The sequence below is a fragment of the Euprymna scolopes genome, chromosome 22 (genome assembly GCF_053919585.1).
Source record: "Euprymna scolopes isolate OS-2025 chromosome 22, ASM5391958v1, whole genome shotgun sequence".
NCBI lineage: Eukaryota > Metazoa > Mollusca > Cephalopoda > Sepiida > Sepiolidae > Euprymna > Euprymna scolopes.
In genome coordinates this window covers 27,311,988-27,324,663 of record NC_136503.1, presented here as the reverse complement: position 1 = coordinate 27,324,663, position 12,676 = coordinate 27,311,988, and the positions used below count along the sequence as shown (strand labels likewise).

Here is a 12,676-nt window from a genome sequence, read left to right as displayed (position 1 = left end):
GGAATTATGTGTGTACGGAAACATCTTCTGGAAACACAAAGACTGTGTTAAAAATAATAAACAAACAAGCGAACGTATAAAAAACATGAATTAATATATAACGATAACGATAAATGATTAAAGGTAGATAAGTAAGTAAATAAATAATAATTATTAAAATATTTAGCGTCGTTTACAAAGGACTAATTCATAACAGGGACATTAGAGCAAAGACACTGCCCGTTGTGTTTTACATCTGTAGCAGTTTCTGTATGTCTGGCTTTTGCTCGTAGCTTGTATGCGTTAGGCTCCGTATTCAAGAACTTACACAGGTCACCAACAGCGATTACTCATCGACAACAACTTATGGTGTTCCCTTGAGGTTGGGTGACAACAAGTCCTTCCAAATTTCTAGCACTCTTTCAATAATTCAATTCTAGCACTTCTTTCAATAACCTTCGTAAATAAATTTGTGTTATCGCAACAAACGCTTTCCTTTGACTTCTCCTTGAAAATGACCATTCGTCTTCACTAGAACTTGGGTGACAACAAGTTTCCCCAAGGTCCCAGTTCTCTTCGCATTCATCCAGTGGAGGTCTGGTTTGTGCTTTCTGTCCTCGTTCTTTTTCATCTTCCTTGATTCTTCTCGAGTATTTTGTATCGTGCCAGTCGATGCTGACACTATAATTTCTTTTTGGGAGAGAAGTAGTTAACATACAAATTTGCGGTTTCATTTTTCTTGGTTCTATATTGTATTCTTCTAGCTTTTTCTTTTACTTCTGTTTTAGATTCTACGCGGTCAGTTACTGTGTGTATTTTATGTAGAATAGTTGCCGCATTCGAGTGTTTTCTTTAAAATTTCGGTTGTTTACAGCCTTACTGCCCGTAATAGTCTTTTTCTTAATTTTGATTTCTCTTAGTCTTTTACCAAGTTTTTTGGGACTGTTCCTACGGCTCCTACAATTTATCGTATTATATTGATTTTCTTCATTTTTCATATTCTTTTTGGTTCTCTGGTAATTCCGTTCTTCTGTCCCTTTGATTTTCACCTTGTAGGTTACTGGGACGGAAATATCTTTCTTTGACACTTTCTTTACTTCTTGTTAATTATTATGACGTCCGGTCTTCTTGTTTTGATGAGATTATCTGCTTCTACCTCCATATCCTAAAGGATTTTGTAGTTCTTGCTTTCCAGTACTATCTCCGGTTTGTTTGCATACCATTTGTCTTCAACTTCGAAATGCAGTTGTTTGCAGAGCTCCCAGTGCACTGTCTTCTCTACGCAGTGATTCCTGTTCTTATATTTTTGGACTAATTTGCTGTATTCATTTATTATATTGTTTCGTCTCTTCATCCACTAGTTTACATTTGCTGTTTTTCTGTGTTTTATCTATTACAGTTTTATTATGGTTAATTCTAATTGCGTTGTTCTGTTCTGACAGTAGAGATTCTGTTTCTTTGTTTATACTTAATTTTCTTAGCCATGTCCACGTGTTTTGCTATTTTTATGAATCGTTCATACAGCTTTTTCTCTTTCCACTTTTCATTTCTTGTTTTGTTTCTGGTTTCCTCGTTTCCTTTATTGTTCTTCTTGAAGATGTCTCACGTTGCGATGCTCAATCTTTCTGTGTCCTGACTTATGTATTTTTAAAATCCTTTTTTGTTGTTTCTACAGTCTTCAACATTTATCATTCATCTTCCCTTGTGTCCCCTTTCATATTTGGGTGTAATGCATAATGCATTGTCATTAATTCGTCTTCTAATCAAGACGTCTAAGTTTTTCTTCGGTTCAGCCTGTGAATAGTTAGGGTTATCTAATCAGTGATATTTACTTCCTTTAATTGGATTTGTAATGTATGGTTTTTGTTTCTAAGCGTTTACTTGCTTTTCTCAGGTACTCTTTTCCAGTATTCTATTTCGTTTTCGCAGATTTGATCGTGTCTACCTCGGCGCTCCCAAAATATTTTTAAGTGCCCAAAACGTTCACAAAACGTCTTCATCTCCCCTGGTTGAGCAGTTCCATACCCTCTGATGTCTCTAGTTTTCATTTTTTAATGCCTAATAGTGTACACTTTTCAATTCCAAATTGCATTCCAATTTCTTGACTGGGTATTCTGGTTGTGTTTATCAGTTTTTCCAGTTTTCTGTTTGCATTTTTGCAAGTAGCTTCAGGTCGTCCATATACATGAAGTGGTTTATTCTTTGTTCTGTGCCTGTAAACTTGTATTCAGTATCACATTCTCTAAGTATGTAGTTGAGTGGCATTATGGCCATGATACACAGTAGTCATAATATCGTCTTCTTCGAAAATGCTTCTCTCTTCTTATCTCAGTTAGGCATTGCCCTCTAACTGTCGGTTCCAGTCTCCATGTTCTCACTGCTTTCTTAATGATATTAATAATCATATCAGATATATTGTACATTCTTATGTATTCAATTATCCATGTTTGAAGGATCTTGTGTTAAGCTTTCTTTTAGTAAATCAAAGCCATGCTTATTTTTTTTCAGGCTTTTTACTATTTGAAGATCTGTTGATCCACGTAAATAAGTCGTGTGTCCCTCGTTTTCCTTTCCATTATCCTTTTTGTTCCTCGGATAGCATTCTACGGGTGTTACGAAAGTGGTAGATGTCTTCGCTCAATTGTGCCGTTAAGATTGATAAGCAGATTATCGGTTTGTAGTTGCTGAAGGTCATATTTTTGTCAGCACTTTGATGTATTACCGTCGGGTTTTGACTCTGACATTCCATTCTGGTACTTCTATTTTTCTCAGATTTTGTACTGTTGAGAAGACTTGAAGCACTTACCTGCGACTCTCAGGAAGAGTGGCAGCAAAAACCTTTTGTGTGGGCGATGCCTCTTTTTATATTGGTAGATGTTACATTTAACTTATTTGATTGGCTAACTGGATTATAAGAGGGGTGGAGTGAACTGAATTTTGGTGGTGATTTCAGTTTGGGATTGGAGTTGAAGGAAATTGAATCGTTACCCTTATTACCAGACCGACAAGGTTCTACAATTTTTACCTAGTCACAGGTCGCAACAAACCATTGTTGCAAAATCCTTGTTAACCTCTACCTTTCAGTGGAGAAATTTTCCACACTTTGCAACATTGATCTGCAGACCTTGTGCATTTTTTCCCCCCTTTTTTTCTTCTGTTATTTTTTTATTATTATGGCCGCGGAACAAATGTCTTCCCTTGAGGATTCCTTAGGAATGCAAGAAAAACCGGATCACCTTCTTGAGGCCCTTTTGGATACGGAGGAAAGATATAAAAACATTATCGGATACACATTAGAAAAATTAAAGAAAAGAGTCGCAGTGGATGCATGTGCCTTGAAGAACACCACAGACAACATAAACGAGTGGCTTTCTAAAGTAGACCAAGTTCAGGAAAACTTGGTTAAATTCCTTCTGGGCATTGGGGAGAGTAGAAGAATTGTTTCCGGGAGACGATGGTATGGTACGGTCGGCACAGATACGACGGGGTGATGGGAGTGTGAGAACATATTCTCTTAAACATCTATATCCGCTAGAACTACATGCGGAATATGAACCACAAGAGGATGGTCCGGAACCTAGTTATGATGACTGGGAGTCCATAGAAGGAATTTCTTGGTCAGAAACCAGTTTTGAGGAACCCACTTTAGTACAGGAGAGTGAGCAGGTTTGGATTTGTCCCGGATGTAATAAACCTGATGACGGATCGGCCATGATCTGCTGTGATCAATGTGATAACTGGTTCCATTTTAGATGCGTTGGGATCAGTGCAGCTCCGCCAGATGAAAAGGATTGGGTTTGTCACCACTGCTCTGGGGATCAAGAATGAGGAATATGTATATTGAGAAGGCTTTACAAAATCAATAACAACTGATTTTGTTTTCTGTTGAGTGGGAGGGTGTTGAGAAGACTTGAAGCACTTACCTGCGACTCTCAGGAAGAGTGGCAGCAAAAACCTTTTGTGTGGGCGATGCCTCTTTTTATATTGGTAGATGTTACATTTAACTTATTTGATTGGCTAACTGGATTATAAGAGGGGTGGAGTGAACTGAATTTTGGTGGTGATTTCAGTTTGGGATTGGAGTTGAAGGAAATTGAATCGTTACCCTTATTACCAGACCGACAAGGTTCTACAATTTTTACCTAGTCACAGGTCGCAACAAACCATTGTTGCAAAATCCTTGTTAACCTCTACCTTTCAGTGGAGAAATTTTCCACAGTACCAGTCTATCATGCAGTAGCGTGCATTTTTATATCAGTATGCATGTATCTCATCGTGGCCTGGTGCTCTCTAGTTTGCCATGCTCCTCATGGTCGCCCGGGGTGTTTCTTCATTAATTTCTGTTTCTTTTTCTGTCTTCATTTTCCTAGTGGTCATTTTCATGTCTTTCAACCATTTGGTGCGTCTGTTTTAATATTGGGTCCGTCTTCTTGTCTGGTTCCAGAATTTTTTAGTTTCTCTTTGGTTCCGAGTTGGTTATTCCTCCGTTCACAATTTGATAAATTGTCTTTCATTGTTTTGTTTGGACTTCTTCGATTCGTATTTGTATTGTCTCAGTCTTCCCTCTCTTGCTGTTATCTTTTGTTTTAGTTCTTAATGTTTCTTATTTAGCTTTCCTTGTGCCCCAAATTTCCCCCACTTCTACTGTGATTTTTTAGCTTTTATTATAAGTTTGATGATCTGTTTTTGCGATCCTGTTTCCCATGCGTGTTTTGTAGATCCATTGTTTTAGTTCCGTTTTTAATTTCATGCTTACTGATATACATATATTAAATTGTTTAGATCTGCGAAAATATCTGTTGCAATATATGGGGGACGTCTGTTCACATTTTCTCTTTCTAATTTTAATTTCTTTATCTGCTAGTTTCCTAGTGACAGTATTTTTGTTTTATTCTCATACATAAATCGTTTAGTATTTTTAACTTCCTTTGTTTTTTCCTCAGTGATTTTCGTGATTTTTCTTTTTTCAGTTAGCTCGGTTTCAGTGTTACTGTTTTGGCAATCTCCTAGCTATCGGTGTTCACTAAGAGACATTTCTTAGTCTTTTGTGGGTTTTCCACCAGTTCAAATTTTGACAAACAATATCCATTGATGATCTGTCTAGCTTCGTATGTAATTCTTTGTTCTGTTGCCTGATAATATAGTGGATATATTCCATAGATTTTCCATTCGTTTCGGGAAGCTTTTTTTCTTTTGCTGTTAGCCCATAAAAGCATTGCATGATTATTCTGTTTTCTTTAGTAGCCCACTTATTTCTAATATTTGTCGGTTTGCTGTTCTGTTTCTTACTGCTTTCTTGTGCTTGGTCTATGTTTATTTTTGTATCTGGAATTAGAGCTGTTACCTGTTATTTTATCTGTGATCTTGTTTCTGAAATTAAAAGAGAAGCCAACATTCGCAGGATGCTGACCGTGTCCTCTATGTTTGTCAACAAGAAAACACTTGCTAATCATGTTACCAAGTCTTCGCATTATTATTATTATTATTATTATTATTATTATTATTATTATTATTATTATTATTGTCGCATTGTTATTATTATTATTATTTTATTATTATTATTATTGTTATTATTATTATTATTATTTTATTATTATTGTTATTATTGTTATTGTTATTATTATCATTATTATTATCATTATTATTATTATTATTATTATTGCTACTGTTATTATTATTGTTATTATTATTTTATTATTATTATTTTATTATTATTATTATTTTATTATTATTATTGTTATTATTGTTATTGTTATTATTATTATTATTATTATCGTTGTTATTATTATCATTATTATAATTATCATCATTATTGTTATTATTATTATTGTTGTTTTTTATCTTCATATATGTATTACATAATGAGAGTCGTGTTCGAATCAAAAAGTCTGAGTGTCACATTGACTTAAGTTGATAAAATCACATGATTTCGAGTTTGTTTTACCTGGCGCGATTCAGGTAAAAAAGACGTGTTTTTTGGTGCTGTCTTTTTGAAAGTAAACCTTTAATATAAACATAAACACGGGTGGCACGGCATGTTTATCGGGATAAAAACAACCCGACGTTTTACGACGATGAAACGGGTGTTTAACGGTTTATATTTAATACACAAAATGAATATAAATGAAAGTTCGACATATGTCTTATTTTATATTTCTATTCGCGCGACAGATTTAGGTCGGTTTTCAGTTCGGATGTACTGCAGAGAGTTCAAGTACGAAGCTGTCAGGAGAGATTAAGAGGTAAAAACAAACAAACGAAGGCGCAGAAATTACGCGAGAAAGTAAGTTGTGGAGAGAAAAATATTTATTTTATCAAGAGAATAGATACTAGCGCATTGGTGACGCCGACAGTCACATGTAACTCGTAAAGAGAAATAAGTGGGGCCTTTAGAGAAATAAGTGGGGCCTGCATAGCTACTGTCATGTAGAGACTTCAGTAAATAGAACACCTGTTCAACACGAATATCGTGATGTTTGTGTTTTTTTTTAATCAAGAAGAGAGTCTGTTAAGAATTTGATTTCATATTCTAGGCGACGAGCAATTTTGCCGCCACGACTGGCGGCCTTTACGAAACAACAATGGCGGCCACGTCGACAAGTGATATGACATGTGAATTAAAGCACTAAACCTAGGAACTAAATAAAAATCTAACTCACGTGACTTTTATGTCATATACGGTTTATACATGATACATAGGGAACATCCATTGTATAATTTACCGCTTATATATTTATGTGTTCATATATATGATGCATACAGTAACAGTTTTTCTACTGATTAAAAATATTAATCTATTTTACTTAATATAGATGAAATAGTTCACTAAGGAATTTCTTTTAAAATTTGACAATAAAACCGGTATAATCTACAAATATAATACACCTATTTTTATTTAATAACTAGCGGGACCTGTGGACATTCCACAGGGGCCTCATTCATATGTAATACATCGATGTTGGCATTCTGTAGATGTTCAGTGTAAATGGAGACGCTCTGATATTATTGTAGTTTCTTTTGTTAAATCTGTAAAAATATTTATCCAAGCTAGCACGAACGCCCGGTCGTAAAGTATGTTTAATTATGATATTTTAATTCTTGCAGATTTCGTATATATTATTATAGAGTTAATGTTCTATCGATTCTTATATATTATACAATTGCGATTTCAAAAATAACAAAAATATATACACATGACTTGGGTGCATTAGCTTGAATCGAAAGCGAAATAAAAACTAATGACAATGATTTATATATATATATATATAATTTGAGTTTAATTTGGTATAAATATATCTCTGATAAATACGAAAAATATATAAACCACCTACCCTTTATCCTCACCTGTAAAGCATCTATTTATGTTAATCTGGAATTGTATATTACACGGCATAATATCCTACATTTTCTTTTCGTTTCTCTTTCATGTCAAATATCTTTACCTACATACGCCTATGTCGAACCCCCTTCTCTTTTCTGTTTATATTTTGTTAGTTTTTTTCAAAACTGTAGTTTGTACGGTAGGTAACTCCATGCACATAAGAATAAATTCTATTACCCGGCAGTTTGGAAACGCTGAAATTGTCACCATCTCTTGTTCTTTCTTTCCTTGTTTTTATCAAGAATAAAAACAAGGAAAGAAAGAACAAAAGAACACAGCCGAAAAAGAAATGAATGAATAGAATGAGCACCTGTTCAATGCAGATGCCAAGATTTCACTAACATTCGCAAGGCTTTTCTAATGTCGGCTTTGAAAACACAAGCGCTTCTATTTTTAAACGAGCTTCTTCCAGTATCATATATCTAACTATATGCTAACCGGTAGTGTGCAACTGGGTTATATATATATATAATAAATTTTTTTCCTCGTCTTCTTCTCTGATCTTTCTTATTTGTATTTATGTCTCGGCAGTAGAGTGAAAAGCATATCTTATTTTTTTTTTATTAATATTATTGGAATTTTTCCCCTTTTTCCCTTGTACACATTTTTGTGAATTATTCCACGGATTTCGGCCTTTGGATTATTTTGGGTCATTTTCTAATTACGGGATTTCCTTGGATTTTACTTGTGCAAATGGAAATTCAATTAACTTTCTTGAAGTTATATATTTGGATTTTACCGTCACTGGATTATTTATCTTCCACCAGACTATCCATTCACATGTAGTCACCTTTTTCTTTACCATATTTCCTCTGCTTCACTTTTTGTTATCAAGTAAGATCTTTTGCTTACTTGTTGTTTCATCAAATACTTTTGCATGCAAAATCCGATCCCGCATTTTGCTAATTTCTACCCTCTGATGAGAAGGAGAGTATTTCTTCGAAACTCCGTGGATTAAGGACTATCCATTTATCTAGTGTTTCCTTTTTAGATTAAATATGTTTTTAACTCATTTCAAAGTGTTTTTTAACATGTTTTATTAACTGTTTACTCATATATATATATATATATATATATATATATATATATATATATATATATATATATATATATAGTGTCTGTAGGTATTTAATTATTATAGTAAAAAAATAATTATGACAGCCCCTTTAAGAAATTCGTTTCTTATCGTTGAGCACTTTCCGTTGAATTAAAAGTCGGTCAATTTAGCTCTTATGCGTAGATCATCGTATAACGATTTGATCACTGTCTGTCTGACGTAATGAACATTTAAATTAAAATGTTTAAAATTCAACGCTATTTCACACGCTTAATAGTAGCCGAATGGATACGGCCTCCGCTAATCGAGCCAGAGATGTCTCGTGTCACGGGGTTCGAATCGTTCGACTGGTAGTAATCGTGACACCCTGCACTGAAGAATCCCGAAAGGATGAAACACTAGTGTCTGTAGGTATTTAATTATTATAGTAAAAAAATAATTATGACAGCCCCTTTAAGAAATTCGTTTCTTATCGTTGAGCACTTTCCGTTGAATTAAAAGTCGGTCAATTTAGCTCTTATGCGTAGATCATCGTATAACGATTTGATCACTGTCTGTCTGACGTAATGAACATTTAAATTAAAATGTTTAAAATTCAACGCTATTTCACACGCTTAATAGTAGCCGAATGGATACGGCCTCCGCTAATCGAGCCAGAGATGTCTCGTGTCACGGGGTTCGAATCGTTCGACTGGTAGTAATCGTGACACCCTGCACTGAAGAATCCCGAAAGGATGAAACACTAGTGTCTGTAGGTATTTAATTATTATAGTAAAAAAATAATTATGACAGCCCCTTTAAGAAATTCGTTTCTTATCGTTGAGCACTTTCCGTTGAATTAAATGTCGGTCAATTTAGCTCTTATGCGTAGATCATCGTATAACGATTTGATCACTGTCTGTCTGACGTAATGAACATTTAAATTAAAATGTTTAAAATTCAACGCTATTTCACACGCTTAATAGTAGCCGAATGGATACGGCCTCCGCTAATCGAGCCAGAGATGTCTCGTGTCACGGGGTTCGAATCGTTCGACTGGTAGTAATCGTGACACCCTGCACTGAAGAATCCCGAAAGGATGAAACACTAGTGTCTGTAGGTATTTAATTATTATAGTAAAAAAATAATTATGACAGCCCCTTTAAGAAATTCGTTTCTTATCGTTGAGCACTTTCCGTTGAATTAAAAGTCGGTCAATTTAGCTCTTATGCGTAGATCATCGTATAACGATTTGATCACTGTCTGTCTGACGTAATGAACATTTAAATTAAAATGTTTAAAATTCAACGCTATTTCACACGCTTAATAGTAGCCGAATGGATACGGCCTCCGCTAATCGAGCCAGAGATGTCGCGGGGTTCGAATCGTTCGACTGGTAGTAATCGTGACACCCTGCACTGAAGAATCCCGAAAGGATGAAACACTAGTATCTGTAGGTATTTAATTATTATAGTAAAAAAATAATTATATATATATATATATATATTACAAGGGAGTTACCACTTATCAAGGCCCGAGGACCATTCGAGGATAGGGGTAATGAATGTAAGATAGTAGTATAATGATCCTTAATGGTGTAAATTGGGCAGAATAATTATTATTTAAGACGACGACTACTCCAGGACTTGTTTACATTGAAACTGAAGGCTATCATATTGACATCGGCTGGGGAACAGGCCAGTGGAATAATGTTCTATAGGTGAACAGTTCTAGGAATGAAATTTTGTTCATGGAATCTCTAGTTAGATTTAGGCACAGATAAAGAGTGAGCGAAAATATTGATAGTGGTTGTAGCTAGTCGAGTGTTTTCTGTGAAATTTTAGCCAGGGGAACCATGGGTTGGAGCTCAGACAAGCATTTGCCACAAAATATTATTTGGACGCAGTTTATTAGTAAATTTAAGATACGATGATTTTGATTCAGAGATCACATAAAAATCATCTACATGGATATTTGTAAAAAAACAAAAAAACAAACAAAAAAAAAACGCTTGACACTTAGTAGATGATATGATACAAATCCTCTTTCTTAGTGCAACTTGACGATGTGTTGTTCATACTTGTCGATTATACGTCTTTGATAATCACTCAGAAGTTTTGTTGCTGTTGGACTGACGATTTTTATCGTTGATTTACTCCAGACAAGGCATATTGCCAATTTGACGGAAGGAACTACTATTTGGGACCAAATTCACAGGGATATCATGCAGGGAGTTGAGCAGTAAGATATTCATATTACACTTAAATTTCTGCATGTCAGTACACCCAGAGAAGCAGGAACCAAGGGGTGCTGGATTAAAATAGTAAATTAAAATTGTCTTTTACAATGCGATTTTATTATTTGTATTGAACTATGTAGCACAATATTACTTCTTGAGTATTTATCAGTACTTATTAATTTATCTCAGTTTTATACTTAAAATACACTGGCGCTATTTTCATAGAAATATTATATTGCAAATAAATGCATATTTGCTATGTGTTATGGTTGCTCTAGCCCAAGGCAAAAAATTGCACTGCCCCCAAAAATATCATATTTATTGATTAAATACATTTCTTATTCCGTAGAAATTCCACGGGTCCTGCTAGTAGTAGAATAAGACAAAAACCACTTACCCATAAATATACCAAGAGTTAAGGTGATATAGACGACTCCTGTAGCGAAGGAGCTGATTATTATGGATCCGCCCATAACAAGTGATCCGAGAATAATGACCAGTCCACAATTAATCCGGTTTATGAGAATTCCAGAAAGAAAGCCTGCCAAAAAACAAGAAAAAATATCTGAAATATCGGATCATTTTAAAAAAGTATTTACTTATATATACAGAATTAACAGAATAAAATCTTATAGACGATGTGTAATTTTAATTAATGACCGACTCAAACATATGTTGGCAGCCATATTGGATTTACCCAAAATTAGAATTAGGTCCAGCCCGTGTTTTCTCACTTTTACAAAACGATTTAACTATACATATATCTAAATGTGCTTACTTGTATATAGATTATATTATGGATTCACTACGACCATCATTTTATTTTACTAAGATAATATATATATATATATATATATATATATATATATATATATATATATTTGTGTGTGTGTATATTTAGACAAAAGTTACAACTCACTGTAACTCAATATTTTATTTATTAATGACGTTCGGTGTTTTGGACTTATTCCTAGGAGAATGCTTTATATATGGATAAATATATTTTTTGTTTATGTTTAATTTTTCTATTGATTATTTAGGAAGTTTCAAGGATTCTTATCACATTTGTTACCAAAATAAGATATTGGACAATGCGTTATTTTCAACTTAAAAAGTTAATGTAACGATTTATTGGGCAGAATTTTTTAATATCAACAAGTATTCTTCAAAAATAACGACCATCATTATCCATGACTTTGCGTTAACGACGTTCAAGTTTAAATTTATCGAAATGTAGCCAATTGTGCACCTTTGACTGAAAACTGAACACAACTGAATTTCTACGCTGTCAAATCTTTATATCCTGTTGGATGTTTTCTTCTGACAGTTTATTGCAGATTTGTATGAAGGGTAATAGATATGATTTTTCCGATGAAGTTGAAGAAACCTATCAGAAAATGTTTCATTCTAAGACAAAATCATTTGACCGAATCAAAAAGCTTGCAAGTAGTTAACAAATGTCGTGGACAATGATTCTGTCATTTTCGTTTTTGTTTTGAAATATTTTCTTACATAATGAATCAATATTGTATCACGTTAATCCAATAAAAGTCCGGTGTTTATCAAAACGTCATCAATGAAAAGCGTTGTTATAGTACAATCTTTCTTTATTCATACACGTTTCATTGGTTACATATATGCATACGTGTTTCAGCTGCATTTTCTCTCGAAAACGCAACTTAAACATGTATGCATATATGTATAGCCTATCGGATTTATAATTATTTAAATATATATATATATATATACATATATATATATTTATATATATATATATATATATGTGTGTGTGTGTGTGTGTGTGTGTGCGTGCGTGCTACATATTGAATAAAAACAAATGTAAGCTTTTGCCGGTGTTCAGTGTTCCTTGACTGCATTGAATGCCGTGAGATGAGAGTAGGGAATTGCGACGGAGATATGAAAGTTGTGGATAGCAGACAGAAAAGTCGTTTTGACTGTGTCAACACATCGAAATTTGGTCAGAAGCTGCAAAGAGTCGCCGCAGCATGCATGCAAGCGTAACAGAACTTGACGAAAGAGA

General features: G+C 34.1%; 1 protein-coding gene across 1 annotated transcript in view; it reads right to left on the bottom strand.

The window, feature by feature from the left end:
• The window catches only part of LOC145243921 (monocarboxylate transporter 13-like), a 231,743-nt gene that overhangs the window by 22,633 nt on the left and 196,434 nt on the right, over window positions 1–12,676 (bottom strand). Inside the window, exon 3 of the mRNA XM_080107034.1 lies at window positions 11,033–11,176. Coding sequence (XP_079963160.1) covers window positions 11,033–11,176 — 144 coding nt within the window. The remainder of the gene's footprint in view (window positions 1–11,032; window positions 11,177–12,676) is intronic.